The sequence below is a fragment of the Manis javanica genome, chromosome 7 (genome assembly GCF_040802235.1).
Source record: "Manis javanica isolate MJ-LG chromosome 7, MJ_LKY, whole genome shotgun sequence".
Classification (NCBI taxonomy): domain Eukaryota; kingdom Metazoa; phylum Chordata; class Mammalia; order Pholidota; family Manidae; genus Manis; species Manis javanica.
Window position 1 is genome coordinate 52620800 of NC_133162.1, and position 24964 is coordinate 52645763.

General features: G+C 34.4%; 1 protein-coding gene across 8 annotated transcripts in view; it reads left to right on the forward strand.

The window, feature by feature from the left end:
- The window catches only part of JMJD1C (jumonji domain containing 1C), a 380729-nt gene that overhangs the window by 346579 nt on the left and 9186 nt on the right, over window positions 1-24964 (forward strand). For 7 of the 8 annotated variants that reach the window (XM_037003015.2, XM_073240986.1, XM_037003017.2 and 4 more), the window contains 12 exons: window positions 2403-2604; window positions 10929-11143; window positions 11992-12144; window positions 14036-14125; window positions 14565-14692; window positions 14880-15093; window positions 15609-15823; window positions 16494-16772; window positions 20153-20321; window positions 20846-20936; window positions 21430-21560; window positions 21947-22069. In XM_037003015.2, the coding sequence (XP_036858910.2) occupies window positions 2403-2604; window positions 10929-11143; window positions 11992-12144; window positions 14036-14125; window positions 14565-14692; window positions 14880-15093; window positions 15609-15823; window positions 16494-16772; window positions 20153-20321; window positions 20846-20936; window positions 21430-21560; window positions 21947-22069 (2010 nt within the window). The remainder of the gene's footprint in view (window positions 1-2402; window positions 2605-10928; window positions 11144-11991; window positions 12145-14035; window positions 14126-14564; window positions 14693-14879; window positions 15094-15608; window positions 15824-16493; window positions 16773-20152; window positions 20322-20845; window positions 20937-21429; window positions 21561-21946; window positions 22070-24964) is intronic. The other variant, XM_037003016.2, reaches the window with a different exon arrangement.

Consider the following 24964-nt stretch of genomic DNA (forward strand, 5'->3'; position numbering starts at 1 on the left):
CTGCAGCCAAATATAATAATTTTGCTTTATCTGTTTTGTTTTGGATAGTCTTTATATCTTTTGCCTTTTGTTACTGGTATGTTAAAAGTTGGCTTCTCTGTGACTAATATTTTATGTAGTTTTGTTTCATGAACTGAAATGGCCCATGAAATTTAAATAGATGTCCTAAGATATACAAAAACAGTGGTTTGACTGTAATCAGAGTTAATTTCTATATCTCAAAAAATATTTTCAAAAGTGATAGCATATCATACATAAAAGGTTAGCATGAATTTCTCTCATTTTCTTCCTCTCTAGTTTTCTGTTGCTACAGCAGCTTTTAGAGGATTTGCTAGTAAAGAACTAAGGTTGAAAAGGTTCTTAAGATAAAAAGGAAGTAGAAATATTCATTGACTTCCTACTGTTTTTTGTTGACTGCCTTAATCTCAAAGTTTGAAATTTTACATATTGCAAGTAAGTCAGATATATAGAATTGAAAGATTAAGTTTTATTTGCTATACAAATACTATTTCAGTAAAATTCACAAGCATTAGCTATAGTCATGCGTGGCCTAATCTAAGGCAAAACTTATAATAACAAAAATTGTCTCTATGACCTGGGACTTCATGTCTTTGTAACTCTTTTTTCTTTTTCTTTTTTAAGTTCTTAAGTGTCTATTTTATGCCACAGAACTGAGATTTGCTTGGAAATCTGGCTTTTGTTATAATAATTAAATTGTTCATAATGGTATGTTTTCCATACTCTGAACTGTTCCATTATCTGGAATGTAAAAGTGTATTGGTTAATAGTTTTCTAGTAAAAATAGAAATAGATTGCATTCATAGTTTATTCTAATGTAATAAATAAAAAATAAATAAATGATTGGAAGAAAATGTGCCAAGTAAAACTTTTTCACCAGTGTACCATTTCTTTTGTTCATTCTGACTTCTAAAAGCTCTGAATTTAATACAGTCCATAGGAGAAATCAGTCTTATACACGGTGGAAGAAATAACAAACCTCTTTTACACAAGCCTTCCAGAAACATTTTTATTCTTGAAGTGGTGTTTATGTACACATATGTTTCTCTAGTGGTTTGAACCAAATGGCTCCTTGCCCTAAGTTGGAGACAGAAAAGGGGAGAACATGTAGTTGTAAAGAACCAGGCAGCAATCCTTAGAAGTACTTAATAACTGGAGCTGATTTTAGATGGGCCACCCTGGAGTCTAAACACAGTACTTCCTGTGTTAAGATGTGTGATACTGCTGTAATTGTACTACATATGGTATCAACAGGTAAGTGATAATGGGAGCTCAGGACAAGGGTTCAGCTGCATGCTTCTGCAAGAAATATAGTCTCAGCAGAATAGCTGTACTGCCTCTGACCCACAAAATGGGCATGATTAGAAACAAAAAGGTAGGAAGTACAATTTTTTTCAACATGACAGGAATAGCGAACTATGTAAATCTCATGTCTGACAAGCTATATAAATATGGGCAGTGTAAGTACAACTTAAAAAACTCAACATAATTTGCTCCAGCATAGATTGCTTTTAAATGACTGGTTCTTTTTTAATTTAATAGGCAAATTTACGTATAATGTTTTGATTTCTTCCTACTTTAATAATTACTGATTATTGGAGCCAATGTTACTACAGCAATTAAGTTCCAAGTAAATAAATGTGTTGGAGCAGTGACATAAAGCATAGTAAATAAGTTTTTTCCTTCTGATACTAGGCTGGTATACTGCATTTGAGGTTTTTTTCTTTTAGACCTCTCTGATTTCCTTTTTTTTTTTTTTTTTTACTTTCTTCAAAACCTTCTATTTTTCTAAAAGAGAACTGCTTCCAACAATGTATTGGAGGTATTTAAAATAAGGGAGTCAAATATTGGTATTATAAAATCACCACTTGTCTTAATTTAATGAGCTACACTTTACATGATTTAAATATTTAAAAACAATACAAATATGTTGAAATTAGCTTGTAGTTTCTAAAAGTATTAACTTTTGTTCTTTTATGTTTTTCCTATGGATATATCAAATATATTGTCTTCTTACATATACCAAATTTCTGTGTAAAAAGGATGAAATTTCTATAGATTAACCAGAAAATGAATGATTCCTGTGCTTGCTGTTACACAAATTTGAATATTTAATATGTAAAGATGTCAGAAAGGAAGATTTATTCAGCTCTACATTTCCAGTATACTAACAAGAGTTAATTTGGTAGTAGAATAGTCAAAAAAATAGTAATGCTGCTGTGGGTTTGTTAATTATTAATGAATACCTAGAACTATAATCTTGCCTCTTTCCTGCAGTCTTAATGTATTGACACCACTGTATTTTTGTCTTGAATTTTATCTCAAGGGGGGGTACCTTTCAAAAAAAGATACAGTCTTACTAAACTTTCTTACTGATTTTACAGCTGGCATCCCTCGTTCAGTATTAAAAGACTGGCGTAAAGTCAAGAAGCTGAAGCAAACTGGGGAGTCTTTTTTACAGGATGACTCCTGCTGTGAGATAGGGCCTAATTTGCAGAAGTGCCGAGAATGTAGGCTTATTCGGAGTAAAAAAGGAGAAGAACCAAGTCACTCACCGGTATTTTGTAGATTTTACTACTTTAGACGGTAAGTGAAATTACTTAAGTAGGAAAAGGTATGTTTATTTAACATTGGAAATTCTGTCTTTTTGAGGGTCCCTTTTGGTGGTGAGAGTCTTTCAGCCTACTTGTTTCTGAAACATAAGAGAATATTAAACTTTCTGTGCACTAAATTTAGTCATAACTAGCTGTTGGACTAAATTCATATTCACATTGCTACTTGTGTTCATATGGCCTTTTTCTTTTGAGAAAAAAGATTATTCCTCCTCAATAACAAAAATAATAGTATATGTTTTTCTAGAAAATGGTAGGAAACAGTAGTTTAACAATTTCTTTAAGTATATACTTTGGCCAAAACAATGTCACATTTATATCTGTGCATTAGCTAGCAATCACAAATAGTCTATTATTTAGGTAAACAGTGTAGGGATTAATCTAAAGTCTGTGCATTACATTGGAATATCCATACTTTTGTTAAATATTTGTAGCTGTAAAAATCGAAATTACTCATGACAAGAAAGTATTTTTTTAGTACCGTGTCACATTTCACAGGTTTTGAAGTAAATATAAAAGCAACTTACAGTTGTTTTTAACCAACATATTGATGTAATACTAATATTACAAAATACTTTAATACTAAAAGTTACAGGCTTGTATGAGTTCAGCTAAAGAATAACTGGGTAACCCAGCCATAGAGACTAGTTAATTTCTCAGACTCTAGAGTTTGGGGTTTCAGTTCCAGTTCTGTCTCATAGTTCCTGTATGACTTTTACATTGATTATAGTAGGACCTCAGCTAAAGCTGTGTCATTTGCATAATGTGAATGATAGTGGTACCTACCTCAGAGAAGTTTAATGAAAGTTAAATGAGATTAAAGTACTCTGTAGTACCAAGCACATATGAAATGCTCTATTAATGTTAGCTGCAGTTAGTTTCCTAATCATCATAATTTTTTTTGAGAAGATAGGAAACACTTTTCTCTGGCAAATATACTCTCTCAGTGGCCCAGTAAAGACCCTCAATATATGTATGGGTAAGAAGAGAACAAGTTCTGTTTATTTTTTGGTGTTTTTTTTTTTTAAAGTATTCTTTCTTTTTATTAATTGAGTTATCATTAATATATAATCTTATGCTCAGGTTTCACATGAGCAACATTGTGATTACTACATTCCCCCCTATTATCAAGTCCCCATCATATACTCCACTACAGTCACTATGCATCAGCATAGTAAGATGCTATAGAGTCACTACTTGTCTTCTCTGTGCTATACTGCCTTCTCCGTGCACCCACTATATTATGTGTGCTAATCATAATGCCCCTTAATCCCCTTATCCCTCCTACCCCACCTACCCTCCCCAGTCACTTTCCCTTTAGTAACTATTAGTCCATTCTTGGGTTCTGTTGAGTCTCCTGTTGTTCTGTTCCTTCACTTTTTGCTTTGTTGTTATATTCCACAGATGAGTGAAATCATCTGGTACTTGTCTTTCTCCGCCTGGCTTATTTCATAGATCATAATACCCTTTAGCTCCATCCATGTTATTGCCAATGGTAGGATTTGTTTTCTTATTATGGCTGAATAATATTCCATTGTGTATATGTACCCCATCTTCTTTATCCATTCACCTACTGATGGACACTTATGTTGCTTCCATACCTTGGCTATTGTAAATAATACTGCGATAAATATAGGGATGGTTATGTCTTTTTAAATATGTGATTCTGTTTTCTCAGGATAAATTCCTAGGAGTGGAATTCCTGGGTCAAATGGTATTTCTATTTTTGAGTTTTTTGAGGAACCTCCATACTGTTGTCCACAGTGGTTAAACTAATTTACATTCCCACCAGCAGTGTAGGAGGGTTCCCCTTTCTCCACATCTTCACCATCATTTCTTGTTGTCTGTCTTTTGGATGTTGGCCATCCTAACTGGTGTAAGGTGATATCTCATTGTGGTTTTAATTTGCATTTCTCTGGTGATTAGTGATGTGGAGCATCTTTTCATGTGCCTGTTGGCCATCTGAATTTCTTTGGAGAAGTATCTATTCAGATCCTCTGCCCATTGTTTAATTGGGTTATTTGCTTTTTAGCTGTTTAAGCACATGAGCTCTTTATGTCTTTTGGATATCAGCCCCTTATCGATATGTCATTTATGAATATATTCTTCCATACTGTAGGATGCCTTATTGTTTTACTGATGGTATCCTTTGATGTACAAAAGCTTTTTAATTTGTTATAGTTCCACTTGTTCATTTTTGCTTTTGTTTCCCTTGCCCGGGAGATAAGAAAAAGTTGTTAATGAAAAAGTTGCTCATGTTTATATTCAAGAGATTTTTGCCTATGTTTTCTTCTAAGAGTTTTATGGTTTCATGACTTACATTCAGGTCTTTGATCCATTTTGAGTTTACTTTTGTGTATGCAGTTAGACAGTAATTCACTTTCATTCTCTTTACATGTAGCTGTACAGTTTTGCCAACACTAGCTGTTGGAAGAGGCTGTCATTTTCCCATTGTATGTCCATGGCTCCTTTATCATATATTAAGTATCCATATATGTGTGGGTTTATATCTGGGTTCTCTGTTCTGTTCCATTGATCTGTGGGTCTGTTCTTGTGCCAGTACCAAATTGTCTTGATTACTGTGGCTTTGTAGTAGAGCTTGAAGTTGGGGAGCATAATCCCCCCTGCTTTATTCTTCTCAGGATTGCTCTGCCTATTCAGGGTCTTTTTTGTTTCCATATGAATTTTAGAACAGTTTGTTCCAGTTTGTTGAAGAATGCTGTCAGTATTTTGATAGAGATTGCATTGAATCTGTAGATTGCTTTAGGCAGGATGGCCATTTTGACAGTATTAATTCTTCCTACCCAAGAGCATGGGATGAGTTTCCATTTATTAGTGTCCTCTTTAATTTCTCTCAAGAGTCTCTTACAGTTTTCAGGATATAGGTCTTTCACTTCCTTGGTTAGGTTTATTCCTAGGTATTTTGTTCTTTTTAATACAATTGTAAATGGAATTGTTTTCCTGATTTCTCTTTCTGCTAGTACATCATTAGTGTATAGGAATGCAACAGATTTCTGTGTAATAATTTTGCTGAATTCAGATATTATTTCTAGTAGTTTTGGAGTGGATGCTTTAAGGCTTTTTATGTACATTATGTCATCTGCGAAAAGTGACAGTTTGTCTTCTTCCTTACCAGTCTGGATGCCTTTTTTCTTTGTGTTGTCTGAGTGCAATGGCTAGGGCCTGTAGTATTATGTTGAATAAATAAAAGTGAAGAGAGTGGGCATCCTTACTTGTTCCCAGTCTTAGAGGAAAAGCTTTCAGCTTTTCACTGTTAAGTATGATGTTTGCTTTGGGTTTGTTACATATGGCCTTTATTGTGTTGAGGTACTTGTCCTGTATACCCATTTTGTTGAGAATTTTTATCATGAATGGGTGTTGAATTTTGTCAAATGCTTTTTTGGCATCTATGGAGATAATCATGTGATTTTTGTTCTTGTTTTTGATATAGTGGATAATGTTGATGGATTTTCAATGTTGTACCACCCTTGAATCCTTGGGATAAATCCCACTTGTACATGATGTATGATCCTCTAGATGTATTTTTGAACTCGGTTTGCTAATATTTTGTTGAGTATTTTTGCATCTGTGTTCATTAGGGATATCTGTCTGTAGTATTCTCTTTTTGTTGTGTCTTTGTCTTGTTTTGGTATTAGAGTTGATGCTGGCTTCATAGAATGAGTTTGGAAGTATTCCCTCTTCTACTTTCTGTAAAACTTCAAAGAGAATGGATATTATGTCTTCTCTAAATGTTTGATAAAATTCATCAGTGAATCCAACTGGTATGGGTGTTTTGTTCTTGGTTAGTTTTTTTATTACTGAGTCAATTTTATTGCTGGTATTTGGTTTGTTTAGATTATCTTGTTTCTTCCTGGGTTGGTCGTGGAAGGTTGTATTTTTCTAGAAAGTTGTCCATTTCTTCTAAGTTATCCAGCTTGTTAGCATATAGATTTTCATAGTATTCTCTAATAATTTTTTGTATTTCTGTGGTGTCTGTTGTGATTTTTCCTTTCTCATTTCTGATTCTGTTAATGTGTATAGATTTTCTTTTTCTCTTAGTAAGTCCAGGTAGGGGTTTATCTATGTTGTTTATATTCTCAAAGAACCAGCTCTAGGTTTCATTGTTTTATTTCTGTTGTTTTATTCTTCTCAATTTTATTTATTCCTTCTCTGATCTTTATTAAATAGCCACTCCTTCTGCTGACTTTGGGCCTCATTTGTTCTTCTTTTTCCAGTTTCAATAATTGTGACTTTAGACTATTCATTTGGGATTGTTCTTCCTTCTTTAAATAGGCCTGGGTTGCTATATACTTTCCCCTTAAAACTGCCTTTGCTGTGTCCCACAGAAGTTGGGGTGTTGAGCTGTTTTTTTTTCATTTATCTTCATATATTGCTTGGTCTGTGTTTGTGAGCCCCTTTTTTTCTTTGTACAATTTATTTCTAGTTTCATACATTGTGATCTGAGAAGTTGGTTGGTAGAATTTCAATCTTTTTGAATTTACTGAGGCTCTTTTTGTGGCCTAGTGGTCTATTCTGGAAAACATTGCATGTGCACTTGAGAAAAATGTGTATCTTGCTGCTTTTGGGTGTAGAGTTCTATAGATGTCTGTGAGGTCCATCTGTTCTAGTGTGTTGTTCAGTGCCTCTGTGTCCTTACTTACTTTGTCTGGTTGATCTGTCCTTTGGAGTGAATGGTGAGTTGAAGTCTCCTAAAATGAATGCCTTGCATTCTATTTCCCACTTTAATTCTATTAGCATTTGTTTCACATATGTAGGTGTTCCTGTGTTGGGTGCATAGATATTTATAGTAGTTATATCCTCTTGTTGGACCAGTCCCTTTATCGTTATGTAATATGCTTTTTTGTCTCTTGTGAGTTTCTTTGTACTGAAGTCTGTTTTGTCTGATACAAGTACTGCAACTCCTGCTTTTTTCTCCCTATTATTTGCATGAAATATCTTTTTCCATCCCTTCACTTTTAGTCTTTGTATGTATTTGGGTTTGAAGTGAGTCTCTTGTGAACAGCATATAGATGGGTCTCTATGTCTTTTGATTGGTGCATTCACTCCATTTACCTTTAGGGTGATTATTGATAGATATGTACTTATTGCCATTGCAGGCTTTGGATTCGTGCTTACCAAAGGTTCATGGGCAGCTTCTTTACTATCTAGCATTCTACCTTAACTCACTTATTACACTGTTATAAACACAATCTGAATATTCTTTTTTCTCTCCCTTCTTTTTCTTCCTCCTCCACCTTTATGCGTTAGGTGTCATATTCTGTACTCTTTGTGTATCCCTTGACTGACTTTGTGGGTAGCTGATTTAATTTTGCATTTGGTTTGTATTTAATTGGTCTGCTTTGTTGTGGTTTTATTTTCTCTGGTGACAGCTATTTACCCTTAGGAACACTTCCATCTAGAGCAATCCCTTTAGACATGGTTTTTGGAAGGTAAATTCCCTCAACTTTTGCCCATCTGGGAATTGTTTAATCCCGCCTTCAAATTTAAATGATTGCCTTGCTGGGTAGAGTGTTCTTGGTTTCATTGTGTTGAATATATCTGGCTTATAAGGTTTCTGCTGAGAAGTCTGATGATAGCCTGATGGGTGTTCCTTTGTGTGTGATCTTTTTTCTCTCTCTGGCTGCTTTTAATACTCTGTCCTTGTCCATTGATTTTTGCCATTTTTATTATGTCTTGGTGTTGTCTTCTTTGGGTCCCTTGTGTTGGGAGATCTGTGCACCTCCGTGGCCTGAGAGACTATTTCCTTCCCCAGCCTGGAGAAGTTTTCAGCAATTACTTCCTCAAAGACACTTTCTATCCCTTTTTCTCTTTTCTTCTTCTTCTGGTACCCCTATAATATGAATATTGTTCCGTTTGGATTAACCACAATGTTCTCTGAGGTTTCTTTCATTCCTAGAGATCCTTTTTTCTCTCTGTGCCTCAGCTTCTTTGTATTTCTCTTTAATTTCTGTTCCATTTACTGTCTCCTTTACCTTATCTAATCTGCTTCTAAATCCCTCCAGTGTTTGTGTCATTTCAGTTACTGTATTTTTTAAGGTGTGTATCTCCCTCCTGATTTTGTCACTTTGCTCTTAAATATTTATATTTTCTGTAGCTCCATTAGCATCCATCCTTATGACTTTCATTTTGAATTCTTTTTCAGGAAGATTGGTGATTTCAGTCTCACTGAGCCCTCTTCTGGTGTTTGAGGGATTTTGAATTGAACAAGGTTCTCTTGCCTTTTCATAGTCCTGGAGTGATGGTTGTGGTTGCAGGCGAGTGGCATGGGTATCAGCTGGGAGAACAGAGTCCCTTCCTGCTTCCTGGTCGCAGTGCCTGTCTCCGCTGTCTGGGCCAGTTAGCCATGCGGAGGAATCTGCCTCTGGGTTAACCCCCCTATGCTGCCATGGTTGGGGCTACCTTCCTGCTCGCCTAGGCAATGGCAGGGGGTCACAGGCGAGCAGCCCAGGTATTTGCAGGGAGGGAAAATTCCTTTCGTGCTTCCAGGTCATTATGCCTGTCTCTGCTGTCTGGTCCAATTAGTGGCATGCAGTGAGAAGCCTCTGCCTTAAGCTATGCAATTGCTATAGCTGGGGCTTCCCTCCAGTGGCAGGGACAGCAGGTTTGCATTTAGGTGCCAGTAGGATGGAAGGAGTAGCAGGCTCCTTACCACAGTGAAGGACCTTGGGCTGCATTGCCAACCAGAGGAATAGGGCACCTGAAGCTCCTCAAAGTTCCCAGATTGCTGAGCTGAGTGTACCATGACAATTTTGTCCACCTGTTCCTTCTCCTAATCCCTTGCCCCTTTAGCAGCCTTCTGACTATTGATAAGTCTTTTAAAGTACCTCCTTTTCTTTTATCCCAGGGCAGCTGGTTTGGGGAACCTTTCACAGTCTTAGTCTCTGACTTTGGTTTTCAGTTCCTCTAATCTCCAGAGCACCATGCAATATGGGTCTTTGCTCCCAGGGTAGATTTCTGGGGGTGGGTATTTAACACTCCTGTGCTTCCACTCCCTTCTGGCTATGATTCTCTTCCTTCCGCCAGTGAGCTGAGGGGGCGGGGTGCTCGTTTCCTGCCAGATCAAGTTTTTTTTCTTTGCCCTTTTCCATGAGATGTTGACTTCTCCCAGATGTAGACTGGCTGGTGTACTGTTAACTTCTGGTCACTCTTTTAGGAATAGTTGTATTTGTCATATTTTCAAAATGTGATTTTTGAGAGGCGATTTCTACCACACTACTCACGCAGCCATCTTTTCTCCTTCCCCCAAGTTGTTTCTTATTTCTTCTTTACTTCATAGTCTTGTCTTCTACCCAACACTTCCAAAAAGGACAACTTCAAAAAGTAGTAATAGAGCGTAGTTGACATGAGAGTACAGAAAAATGAAAGGAATCAATAATGGTTTGAAGAGAGATTAGAAACCTTAGAAAAATCTAAAGGAAAAATATGTTCAGGTAGAGATAAAAACACAAAACTGAAACATGACTGGTTATAACAAAGGAAGAAATTTGGTTTAAGAAAAATTGGGAAAGGGTAAGGTAATAAAGGTATAAGAAATATTGGTATTTTCTATTTCAAAAATACAGAATGACTTGTAATGAACTTTTTGATATCTGCTGTTTAAAAGTAAAGAGAGTAAGTACAAAGACAATCACCAGCCAGTAGTGAGAGAATAGCATTTTCGTCTTTCATTTTCCCTATGTGTCTCTGAATTGAGTAGTTGTATTAATTGGATATCAGAAGCTAAAGAGGAAGCACTAAGTGGGTTCCTTACACACTTTTAAGAACTTTATCCTTGTTCCTGTGAATCATGTAATAAAGTATCCTTTTCATTAATGAAAAAAATGTATGTTTACTTAGCATTTTTTTAATCCTCCCAGTGAATGTTTTAAGGTGATTTAAGGCATTTTCAACTTTAGAAGTTCCTAATTTAGATTATGTAAAACAACAGCATTGCTCTAGGTGCCATGTGGCCATCTTACAAGCTCTTGGCTCATAAAATATTTGGACATAGTTTTCATTTGGTTGGAATTAAGTATAAGTGATGGGGAAAACCTTATTTCTTGAAATAACCTGAAATCGGTGCTGCTTATCACTGCCATTTGAGTTGTACTATGCAAGTAATTTAAGTTGGTTAAATTAATAAAGTGTGTGTGTGTGTGTAAGGACTACCCTGGTTTCTTATATTTTAATTGTGAATAATTTCTATGTCTATAATATAATTTAAATTAACTATAAATTTACAACTTAAAACTGTACTTCTTTCTTGGTATCTAATGCTTTTGTGTGTTAAAATTTCAGATTGTCATTTAGTAAAAATGGAGTGGTTAGAATAGATGGTTTTTCTTCTCCTGACCAATATGATGATGAAGCTATGAGTTTATGGACACATGAAAATTATGAAGATGATGAACTAGACATAGATACTTCAAAGTACATCTTGGATATAATAGGTGATAAGTTCTGCCAATTAGTAACATCTGAAAAAACAGCTTTGTCCTGGGTGAAAAAGGATGGTAAGAAAGTTAAGTACTTAGAATATACAACTGTGCAAATTTCTTTTTAACAGTTTCTCTTTGAAGTATGTTTAATCATGTGGGAAAAGTCCCTAATCTTACCTAGTCTTGTTGATCTTTAATTTGATGACACTTGTTGACATACAAATGTACCACATATTCTTAAGGTAACGATTTTCCAATTGAGGTTGAACTAAGTAGATTAACAGTGAAACTGAATGATATCACAATAGCAGTTTGCTATTTCTGCCATTATAATTTAGTGCAATAAAGACACTTGGATGTGAAATTGGGAAATTTCAGCATTTGTTATATAAAGACATAATCCATCTCAATTATTAAATTTTTAATGTGTGGTCACAGCCTATAGAGTTAGATTTATATTTGAATCTCAACTTTACTCCTTGTTTAGCTGTATGACTACCTCATAAATTAGTTTATACTTATATAAAGCACCTAACATATTGGGTGCTTTAAGTGTTAGCTACTTCACCTTCCCTTTCCTTTAAAATACTCATTTGCCCCCAGGGGACATTTGGCAATGACTAGAGACATTTTTGGTCATATAACTAAAAGGTGTAGGGGTGTAGAGTACTAGCATCTGATGGGTGGAGGCCACAGATGCCAATAAACATCCTCCGGCCAATGTAGAGAAACCCTCCATTAGATGTACATCTTCCATAGAGAATTATTAATTATAATCTGCTGTTGTTCTTTAGTTAATATATCCTTCAGAGTTCTTGGTTTAACATTAAACTTTTGTTTTTATGTATTTTAGTGGCAGTGTTTTTTTGTATTTCAGTGGAAAACAATGTATACCTTAAAATTTTTATTTCTCTCTGTTTCAGCCAAAATTGCCTGGAAAAGAGCAGTGAGAGGAGTACGGGAGATGTGTGATGCATGTGAAGCAACATTGTTTAACATTCACTGGGTCTGCCAAAAATGTGGATTTGTGGTCTGCTTAGATTGTTACAAGGGAAAGGAAAGGAAGAGTTCTAGAGGTCAGTTTATAACTTTATATAAATTGAAAAGTTTTGTAATATTCCCTTTTTTAGGGTCACTCATCTGGAAAATTAGGTGAATGTGGTTTGTTTTGTCCCTTCCTTAACTTTGGATATATATTACATTAAGAAAGTTTCATGAAGTTCATTTTTTAAAGTAGGAGTAACCACAATTTATTAATGTCCAGGTTTTGTAGAATCAAAGTCCATCTGCATCTTTTCAGCCCAATGAATAGATCCACACTCCCATTCAGGCAGATAGTTTCTTGATGGAGCCCAAATTTAGGTTAGGCTTTGCTGCTTTTGGATTCCAATGTATAGAACCCTGAAGTCTCTCCTAGACACTGTTAAATAACAGCCATGCACATAAATTATAATTGAATACTTACTGCTATAAATTGATTTTTCTAAATATTGGTCCATAAAGTTCCAATCAAAATACCCAAAAATATGTTGCCACTAGTACCATTCTTACAGGATGAAGAAGAAATATTTATTTATGCAAACAGCCTTTGAAAATATTTTCTAGTTAAATAGAATGGTATAAAAAGTGTTCTGCATGTTAATACACTTGTAGATAATAGGAAGTTTAAAAAAGTAACTAAATGTACCTGTTCATATGCTAAAAGTGTTTTAGAAAAAGTTTTAGGCACAGTTTAAGTATCTTCAAAACCACAAAATATATTTGGATATTTTCAGTTGATAGAACCAGCTGCACTTTTAGAAACTTCATAACATGCATTTTATATTCTTTCTACCTTATTCTATATAACTTGTTTTCCCTTTGCCTAATTATAAAGAAACTTTTTAATTCATTATGTTTTGCTGAATGGTATACATGTATGTGAAAGCATGATAGGGTATGTATGTGTTACTGTTGATTTTCAAAATTGTTAATTTTGGAAGTTATAATATCAGTCACCATACTGTTTGGTTTTGGTTTTCGTTTTGAGTATAACCTATATGTCTTGACTTATATGTTTTTTTTCTTAGTATAACCTGTATGTCTTGAGTTATTCTGTGTTATCAATGTATCTCTTTATTTCACTGTTAAATATTGTAATAGACTCACATTGACTAGGTTATAACTTTCTATAGTTGTAATTAACATAACTGTCTAAAATAAAAGCAGTTAGGAAACATTTACAAGTTAGTATGTAGGCTTTGGAGGGGAAAGTCAAAAAGCTTTTAAAAGCAAGTTTCAAACTGGACTTGAGTTTTTATTTAGTCTGAGACATTACATGAAACAATAGTGCTAGGTTTTTTTATGCTGAATTTACTAAGCTTTATTGTATTTATGGAAGGAAGCTTTTATAGCCACACCATAGTAGCTTTCTATGTCATTAAAGTTTTAGGAAAATATCACCTTAAGATCCAGATATTGTGTATTTTTCCTGTGTATGATATGCCACATGCTATACCTTACTACATTTACAATTCCAGGTATGCACTGTTGTTTAAAGGCAGTAATTGCAGTTAAATACTATATAACATAGTGACTTTTTCACATGTCTGTAAAGCATAAAAGGGAAATGCGCAATACCCTCAAACTTCTATCAGTGTAATGTACTAAAATTAGGCAGAAGCCTTTTTTGGCATAGGAAATAGCTGAGATAAAAGGGTTAGCTACAGAGAAGCTTGAATCAAATGGAAGATTGAAGTAACTAATACATTAATGATGATAAGGAATAATCACTTCAGAAAAGGCTGACATTTTTTCAGTTTTGTATCCTGTTTTTATAAAATTTTCAGAATAGTGGAACTGTCTTATATTTTTAAGAACCAAACATTTGAAGTCTACTGTTGATATTTTATGTAATTGTTAAACTCTTTATATACAGACCATCAATTTTCTAACTGACTGATATAAACGTAGGTGTATATCTTACAGATAAAGAACTGTATGCTTGGATGAAGTGTGTGAAAGGACAGCCTCATGATCACAAACATTTAATGCCAACTCAAATTATACCTGGTTCTGGTAAGTATAAGTGTACATTATTTAGTTGTGAACAGCTCTTGGTTGCTCCCAATTATTAGAATGGAGAGGTAAAGTTTATCTAATCTAGGATTGTTGTTGCTCAGTGCTTAGAATCCTTTGTAGTAAAGCCTGCAAGACAAGCTCAGGCTCAGTGGCAAAGCCAAAGGAACCATTTTTTGGAATGGAAAACTAGAGTGTAATGAAAAAGCTTGTTGGACTTCATGATAAAAGATTACTAATTTACTTCTTTTGAGTGTACTCAATTTTTAATAATAGAGGTGAAGAGAATAAACATGAATTTGGTTGAATGATCAAACATGAAAAAGATGGAAGCATTGAAGAAAAAAAGTGAAAAGATAATAGAAAGCCTCCACAAGAAAATTTTATAATCTTAACAACTACAGGGAATCTTTTTATTAACCACTGTTACATTTTGTAGTTTTGACAGATCTTCTAGATGCAGTGCATACTCTTAGAGAAAAATATGGTATTAAATCCCATTGTCATTGCACAAATAAACAGAATACGCAAGTTGGAAATTTTCCTACAATGAATGGTGTGTCTCAGGTGAGTAAAAATCCTCTATTCAAATAAAATGCATGCTTAAGTTAATAAGCTTTGATATTTGAAATTCAGTTTAGGACTCGTGTTTTGTAAATTGTCATCTGTGTTACAGAATAAATATAAGTACTACTTTTTAACTCTTAGTAATTGAAGAGACAGTATTTTAAAAACAATTGTTCTACTCTTATAGGTTTTACAGAATGTTCTTAATCACAGTAATAAAATTTCTCTGTGCATGCCCGAGTCTCAGCAGCAAGACACCCCTCAGAAGTCTGAGAGTAATGGCAACAGCAGCCCAGGGAGTGATGTGAGTTTAGACAGCAAGTTAACTCCTCCGGAATCCCAGTCACCACTGCACTGGTTAGCAGATCTTGCAGAGCAAAAGGCCAGAGAGGAAAAAAAAGGTGAATATATGATTATTGAAATATATAGTAGACATTATAATACAACCACCAAATGTGCTATTATACATTAATGGATTATTCACTAAATAATTAACTTTATGTCCTTTGCTTGCATTATGACATAGGTTCAGTAAAACATTTTGTTTTCTCTTATTAGGAACCTGGCTCCCTATGATTACATCAAAATTAGTTATACAATCATTTGTGGATGAGCATATCCATAAAGCCACCAGGGCAATCAATTTGTAACTTAGGTATACTTTCGCCCTGTGTTAGCTATAGCATTTTTCATTTGTCACTGGTACAAACTTAGATACATGTCTAAGATACTGAGGAAGGCCTTTTCATATTCAAACTGACTCCATTTTGAAGGATCTAACCATCCTCTAGTGTGTTCAGGTGAATAAATCACTAGTACTACAGTTTCTACCTCTCTAAAATGTAGGGTACCAGTTTTGTTTGTACTGTAGAAGCACACCTAATTTTATTTGAATTTTGTAAATGTTTTATTTCAGAAAATAAAGAATTTGTACTTGAGAAGCAAATTAAGCAAGAGAGAGAACCAGACAACCCTGATTCTCCACACAGTGTAACATCACCTCCTGCATCCCAGAGTACTGAACAAGGCTCTACCTTACGAGATTTGTTGACCACAACAGCTGGCAAGCTACGTGTGGGTTCTACAGATGCTGGCATTGCCTTTGCACCAGTGTATTCAATGGGAACCCCAGTGAGTGAGATGCCAGATTTTTAGCTTTCATATGCATTAATTTTAGATAATTTGATACTTGGCTGTAAAGTACACAATAAATAAGTGCAAATGAAATCAGTATACCAAATTACTAGACATGTTCCTATTTACATTATAATTCTCGTAACTCAAAGGCCAGAGATTTTGTTCCTTGCCAGGTGAAAAGAGTTGGAGGGAGAGGCATTTTGAGGCCAGAAGAGCTCTAAGATATTGAAAACCATGTTTCTAGTGGGGGGTGGGAGAGATGGGGGCATAAGAAAGTGAATTTTTCATTATTATTATTTAAAATACTTAGAAATCAATTTTTGCTTTATTTATTTACCAAAAAAATAAATAAATAACCAGTAATCAGCATGGATAGGCCCAAATTTTTAGTGACTTTTAAAAGTATGTGGAAGATTCCATGTATCTGTCCCTTCTTCCTACAATATAAAAGGTAGTACGGTCACACTTGTGTAGATCTGGCTGTGTCCCACATGGAGACCACCACATTCCTGGTTCCCACCTATCAGAAACTGTAGGACTATAGATCCATATCCACTGACATGATTGCATATTCTTGAAGAGATGTGTGTTAGTTCTTTGTTAGTAGTAAATCCAAATGAAAGTTAAAAAGTACAACTCAAAGTACAACTCTTTCTCCTAACAGAGTGGTAAAAGTGGAAGGACTGTGCCAAACATTCTTGATGACATAATTGCTTCAGTTGTTGAAAATAAAATTCCACCAAATAAAGCCTCTAAGATAAATGTAAAACCAGAGCTTAAAGAAGAGCCTAAAAAAAGCAGGAAATCTGCCATGGATGAAAACAATAAATTGTACGATGATATACCACATTCTTGGATCTGTGAGAAGCATATTCTGTGGCTTAAGGATTATAAAAATATTAATAATTGGAAGCTTTTCAAAGAGTGTTGGAAACATGGACAGGTGTGTATTTTAAGCTGATTTTATACTCTTGGTAAAACTGAAGTTGGTTGAATAGGAAAAGTGGTTTTTCTCTTAGGGACAGAAAGGAGAAAGACAGTGTTATTTAACATACTTGAGGTGGACATAAGATACCAAAAACACCAAAAAGTTATGAGAATTATGCTTCTGAATTCTTACTTTTTTGTCAGATTTGTATGAATTAACAGAGAAGAACTGATTATTTGATACTACTTTTGAGCTGTCAGCAGACTTTTAAAAACCCATTTATTTAAAAAGTTCAGTACCTCTTTCCTTTTTTTACGTTTGTGTTTTAGTGCAAGTAACAGATTTCATATCTACCATTAAAATGTTAACAATGAAAGGTATACATGTTTTTGCCTCTAATGTTTATAGAACATTTATTCTAAATCAGCTCCATCAAATCTTGAATGACAAGCTGTTTTTTAATTCTGCTCAAACAAAAATGATTTGATTTTCTGTTTGACCAGTTTTGATATGTTTGGCATACATTTCAGATGGCAGTTTACTACATTAATGTACAAGTTATGAACAAAATTAAGAATCTGCATGATTTAGTATTTAGTTGTTTTTCTTTCTTGAAAACAGTATTGCTATTTTGTTTTACTTCATTCAATAGATAGTTATTGAGCACCTAATAAAGTCCAGTCTTAGCACTGTCAATAAAGGATATACAGATAAGTTATGCAAAAATGCCCAAGATCTGAGTAAGAACCATTTTATAGTACAATGGTTCTCAGTTCTTTTAGGTTACTTATCCTTTTCAAAATCTAATGAAATCTGGGTTCCTTTCTCCCAGAAAAATAGACACCCATACATTGCATATACACAAGATTCAGTATATATATATATATTTTGGTTGACTATCTTGAAGCTCCAATTCCATTGTTGGGTCACAATTCAGACCACTTAATTTTGGATGAGATTGAATAGTCACCATAAATAAATACTTGTATAAATATGTTAAATATTCTAGTAATTCTGTTAAGGTGCTCTAAAAAGCCCAAAAGAAGGAATTAGGCTAGAGTACTGATTCAAAAAGATTAGTCTGAATTGTTGCTACAGGTTTCTAAATGTGGACAGATTGGGTCAGGTGTTGGGGAAATTGCTAAGTGGTTGTGTTTGCAACATAAGTAAGAGCTCTGGAGGGTAATGGTGGGGAAATGAGGTGGTTAGGATTATGATTATGAAGTACCTTTGTATATCAAATCGTGCTAAGAAGTTTCAACTTTATCCTATAGATAATTGTTTTAGTTGAGAATCAAAATAATCAGATTGTCATTTTAAAGTAACTGGCAACAAAATAGATTGGAAACTGAATTAGAGGGGAATAAGACTAAAGTCAAGGTGTCCAATTAAATCTACTTTTTCCAAGCTTTTATGGTTACCATATGAATGAATGGGATTATTATTGGATAGGCATAACAGGGGCTGGGAGTTAATATGTGAATTGCCAATAATAGTTACTATGTAACAGCTGAAACTGTTTTAATAGTTCAATATGTTTTTAGCCCATTGAAAGGATATTTAATGGAGCAGTCACCCAAGTATGTAGTTAACCAGACTTTAGGATGGTTTTTTTGTTTTATGTTTTTCCTTTGAGATACTTCTTACAGTAAGACCTTAGCTAGAGGCTGTTCTCTTATGGTTCCCAAAAAGTTATCTGTGAAAGTTTGAGAGTACTTAAAATATCATCTTATAGAAGAGACTCTTAAGTCATAACTTTCCGTGTTCTCTATATCCCAGACCTTTATTTCATTTATATTAAGGGAATTTTTAAAATTGGGAATGATACATTGGATTGTCTTGAGGTTTTCTTATATCAGCATTGGAGTTTTGGAAGCTGTTAACTCTTTCAGTTCTTGGTTTTTAGGTTAGAGAGCCTTGATTGAGGAAACCAGTCATTAGGCTTGAAATTTAATGTTGTTATGCCTGGTTTAATATTTTTATTTATCAAGATCCTTATAGAAGTAAATAATATGAGCATACATTTTAAGTGGTACAAATTCAGAATGTATATAAATTATGCTTTACTATCAAGGAGTGTATGTAGCATATTAAAGATCTTACATATTTATACACATGCAATGTATGTAATAAGTAGGTTCTGTCTGTAAAACTGAGTCTGTATGGCTAACAGGCACATGAAAAGATGGTTCACATCGTTAATCATCAGGGAAATGGAAATTAAAACCACAATGATCTAATCACCTCACACCAGTTAGAATGGCCACTATCCAAAAGACAAGAAATAACAACAAATATAGGTGAGGATGCAGAGAAATTGGAACCCTGTTACACTTCTGGTGTCAATATAAATTGGTTCAGCTGTTGTGGAAAGCAATATGGAATTTCCTTAAACAAGTAAAAATAAAAATACCATTTGACCCAGTAATTCCACTCCTAGGATTTTACCCAAAGGAAAGAAAGTCCCTAACTCAAAAAGACATATGCACCACTGTGTTTATTGCTGCACTATTTGCAATAGCCAAGTTTATGGAAGCAACCTAAGTGTCCATCAATAAATGAATGGATTAAGAAGAGGTGGTACATATACACAATGGAATATTACTCAGCCATGAAAAGGAAAGAAATCCTCTCATTTGCAACAACATGGATGGATCTAGAGGGTATTATGCTCAGTGAAATAAGCCAGGCATAGAGACAAACCATATGATCTCAGTTATTTGTGGGATATAAAAACAAAGCAAAAAGAGAAGGAACAAAATAGCAGTAGACTAACAGACACTGAGAAGAAACTAGTAGCTACCAAGGGGAGGGGTTGGGGTGGGTGTGAGGGAAGTGTGAAGGGGATGAAAGGGTATAATAATTTCCAATCACAATATAAGTTGGTCATGGGGACAGTGGTACAGCATGGAAGATATAGGAAGTGATTTTGTAACATCTTATGTTGATAGATAGTAATCACTCTAGAGGGGATGAGGATTTAATAGTATGGGTAACTGTTGAACCACTGTGTTATAGATTTTAAATCAACATAAGATTGTATATCAATGATAATTTTCTTTTTAAATGAGTCTTGTAAGTAACCAAAAAATTTCATATATTCTCTAGAAATAAAATTTTTAGAATAGCCTTTCAGATTTCTTTAATGAAAATTTTACTACAGTTTTTTATCTTTAAAAATGCTAATGTCTTCTCTGTCATCACTTTTTCTCCTTGACAATAAATTGTGAACATCTTCTCATGTCAGGTTCTTATTTTTAATAGTCTCTTTTATTCTCACAATTTGTCATTAGTCCTGAAACAATATGTTACCCATTTGTTGTATCTGCATGTAAAGTCTAATTTTGGAAGTGTCCATATACCATTTAACTTTTATTTATTTGTTTGTTTATAAGCCTGCAGTGGTTTCTGGTGTGCATAAGAAAATGAACATTAGCTTATGGAAGGCAGAATCAATTAGTCTTGATTTTGGAGACCACCAAGCTGACCTTCTGAACTGTAAAGACAGCATTATTTCAAATGCCAGTGTTAAGGAATTCTGGGATGGTTTTGAAGAAGTTTCAAGTATGTTGATTTTTGGTTTTTTTACTCTTTTCTGAAACATATCTCCCAAAAATGATCATTGCAAATGTGACTTGACAGATTTCTAATCTTTGAAACTTATCTATTACTTTGTTATGTAATAAAAACAAACAAGTACTCAGAAAAGAGAATGGGGTCCTATTCCTGGCTCTACCCTTAATTTCTTTCGGCCATAAACATGTCATTTATGCTATGTCTCCTTATATCACAGGGGAAATATTTCTGGCAACCCCATAAACCTTTGTAAATTGTATTATATACTTTATTTAAAACACTTTGAAGAAATTAAAGTAAAAATGTAAGACTGATGTTTGAAGAGAGTTACTTTTGCTGTATTACAAAAGTTTTAGTACTGTGTAAGTACATAAGAAATAAAAGTCAGTGTTTATTTGAAGTGCCTACTGTACAACAATCATATCATTCATTTTGTTCTATATCTTCCTTTTCAAACATTAAAATTAAAAGACAGATATTGCCTTTTTAGTAATTAACTATATTCTTTGTAGAACGGCAAAAAACGAGAAGTGGGGAAACAGTTGTTTTAAAATTGAAAGACTGTCCTTCAGGAGAGGACTTCAAGACTATGATGCCAGCAAGGTATATATATATATATATATATTTTGAAACTTGTTAATTTGACTCTTGGCTTTTTGAAGTTGAGCAGAGATTATCCCCAGAAGTAGGACAAAAAACTAGAAATTTGACCTTGACTCATTTTCTTTGTCAAATAAAAGTAAAAAACTAAAAACCAAAATTGAATCCCTCTGGTTTCAGTAGGGGAAAGTCTTTATGTTAGGGCAGTAAAGGAGAAATGTTGACGTCAGACATAGGGCCCTGTTGGTGACCTCCCTGCTGTTGGTGCTTTTACTTTGCAGTGATTAGGGAAGCAGAACTGAATTTCAGTATCACTACAGTATTTTGTGCTTGCCCATGTGTTATGCATTCATTTAAATTTTGAAGTCAAGGAAGGCGTAACCTGTGAGGCCTTCAGGAAAGGTTGCCTTGTTTATTTGAACAACTTGAAAATTATAAATTTGAAAGCACCTAAGAATGTAAATCTTTATTCAAAGAAGTAAATGTTATTCTTCAGGTATGAAGATCTTTTAAAAAGCTTGCCATTGCCAGAATATTGTAATCCAGAAGGAAAATTCAATTTGGCTTCTCATTTGCCGGGATTTTTTGTACGCCCAGATCTAGGACCCAGGCTGTGTAGTGCCTATGGTAGGTATATATTTGCATTTCTGTCGACTTGGAATTATATGGAATTTTAACTTTTGTCCAAAGATAAATTGTCTAATATTTTTAGGATCTACTGAATCTTTTTTTAATAATCCATTGAAATCTTTTTCATATCAAGCAGTATATTAGGAATTAATAGCCAGTATATAGTTAGGTATCTGATAATTCCTTGCAAAGTATTTACATTTTCTCTTAATTTGATTTTTATGGGCCATTTCATGAGATGTCTTTTGGGAGCAGGTTTTGGAACACAAAGAGTGTAAGACTCAAAATTAGAATTCATAAGTCTTCCTTACAGAGCTGACTTTGGGGAAACTTATCTAGGTCCCTAACTTGTTCTGCCAAGTAAAATCATATTTTATGCATAGGAGTTGCCGCTGCTAAAGATCATGATGTAGGAACAACAAATCTCCATGTTGAAGTTTCTGACGTTGTAAATGTTCTGGTCTATGTCGGCATAGCAAAAGGAAATGGCATTCTTTCAAAAGCAGGTAAATAAACTTCAAGAAAGTGGTCTTTGGAATAACCATTGAATTGCAGTGGATATAGGGATATTTTAATCTTTATGTTTAAAGAGTGATTAATTTACCTGTTTTTTTCATGTAATAGGAATTTCGATTTTAAAAGTGAGTATTTTTATTCTTTTCTATCATTAAATGTTGTGCTTATGAACATAAACTGTTATGCTTACTTAGAAACATTGTTGATGTATAGAAACTAGGTCCTGGGGCTCTGAAGACGATTAAGGTACAATTTGTACTTCAAGCATTTTTCTTTTGTCCCCTCCAGTATGAGAGAGAAGGGACCTTTTCTCCTAAGAAGAAATAACCTTTCTGTCTAGTGTATAGGTTTTAGATTCCTCTTTCTTGGATTTCTTTCTGAACCCTTGTTCATCTGTTATTCCTTTCTTTGTAGACATGTGTCTTTAAACTTTCCCTCTCCACTGGCTTTTCTTCTTCAGACGATTCTAGACTAGTCCTTCTTTCTCAAAAGTAAACCCCCTTCAAAACCTGCTTCTTTGCACCCATCCTGTTGCTCTTGCCCGTAATAACAAATTCTTTGCTATTACCTTCCTTTCACATTTCAGCTCAGTGCAGTTCGTTTCCACTGAACCTGCTGTTGCTGCAGCTCTCACTGACGATCACAATTGTATAATTCAGTGGCTTATTTCTGGTCCTTTTTTTCTTTGCCCCCTCTACAATAAAGGCACTGTTAATTACTGCCTTTTCAAATACTGTCCTTTGTATCTGTGATACCACACCCCCTGTCCTTAAATACCATATGAAGTTAGACTTTTCTAGAGTTACAGACTTTAATTCTCTACATTTTCTACTTTACATGCACTTCTTTGGAATTCTATACATGGCTTCCAACCACCACTTAGATAATGAATTCTGTATCTGGAGCCCAGGAGTTTAGTGGTGGTTAGGTGCTGAGGAAATGGGGGTTTCGTAATAGTATTCATACTACTTTTGTGTATATTTCACAGTTTCTATAATACACAACATGAATTTCCCTAAAACTGTGACTGAGTTTTATATTGTTTCTCAAGCTCCCTTAACTGACGCTATTTATTATATAATGCATAAAAACTCTTAGCCTCCCCCACTACCAGGGATTTGAAAATGAGGTACAGTTGAGTTGTAGTGCCAACTCTAGCACAGAAAAGTGAGACCTGTGATTCAGATTACTTACCCTTTCAAAACTGGTGATGCCACACAGTTATCTCTTTTGTGCCTCATTGTACTTTGTACAGACCATCCCCTATATAGCTCTTACTCTGCAATACCTACTATTCTCCTTTATTAGTCTTTCATGTCCTTAAGTGCTGGAACTTGATCTTTGTTTCTACATGCTTTCTATCCCTATTCCTCATTCATAGCATAATATTTGGTCTTTTGAGAAAACACCCATCAACATTTTTACTCTTTGACTGTCTTACCTAGAGCTTTTGCCACTTTATCTAGGTAATCATTAAAAAGGAGATGTTTTAGGGTTATAATAATGCTTAAAATACATCAGGAAATACTGACCTACTTAAGCCATATGGTTTTTTCTCCCCCTATCGTGGCTCTCCTCCCTCCTTATCTCCCTGGCATATTCCTGTATTCACCTTTCAAAGTGTAGCTCAGATAGTTATCTTCCCCTAAGGGCTTCATTAAAGAAAATAAACTTTCTCCAGCTCAACAATCATTCTCTTCCTTATGACACCTTCCCTTTCCCCCTTTCTAATTCACAGAGTGGTAAAATTTAAAGAAAAAAAATTCGAGAACCAATCTAAGCTTGCCAACTTAAAATTTTGTTAAGAAAGCTCATTTTAAAAGCATCAACTGTCATTTTTAAAGAGAATATTTTAAATATAGATAACATAGATAACATTTGGAAACTGAGCCAGTCTTTGTGTACCCGTTGTATTCATATGTCTGCAGTTAGCACTGATACTTTGGTTTATTGCCTACATTTATTAATACCCTCTTTTACTTTGTGAGGTCTTGACTGAGTTTTAACTCTAATCCCTGATATTCTAGGACATTGTCTGACACATGTAGACACTTAATAAAAATTTGAATTGAGAAATCCTTGTAGCCAGCTTTAAAGATTTCACTATGACAAATTAGGAAACTAATGATGTATTCTTTGTAGCGGGCAGTAGATTTCTTTTTCTCTCAAAACTAAATTTTTTCAAAATGTTCAATGCACTGAAATCAGGAATTTGAAAAAGATGACCTTCCTATGTATGCTTCACTCAGAGATAATTACAATCACTATTTTTTACACATGTACATATGTACAGTTTGTAGTTTGTCAACATTTTTAGAAGAGTGTCCTAGTGGTTCCTCAAAACTGGCACATCAAGCTGTTTGCATTTGATTACGTGAGATCTTCCAGGAATTAGACATTTTACTCTGCCATTCATTCACTGTAATAACAAATCCCTTTACCTCAGTGAACATATTTGTTCAGATAAGAAATAAGAGATTATGATCTTTGCCTACTTTATTAATAAGTGATTATAGAGGCCACTTAATTAAATAGTGGTCATGAAAGTGCTTTGTAAGTTATGAAATGCTATACAGTACAAATCATTGTTACTGATCACTCCCTGGGACAGGGTGAAAGTTGGTTCAGTTTGAGTAGAAGCCCTTGAGTTTATTTTCTCCTATTCCTTCCTTGGTTTGCAGAAAATGAACTGGGAAAGTTGCTGTTACTCTTTTCCCATTTATGCAGGGTCATTGTTCTCTGCTTTTGTAGTTTTAACACTGTGAGCTGTAACTGCATTTATTTCCTCCCCAGAGTCCCAGTCTAATCAGGCACTATGCTGCTCTGATGGTCAATTTTAAGATACCTGGCTTTCTGGTAGTCTTCACTGACCAGTTTGAAAATAT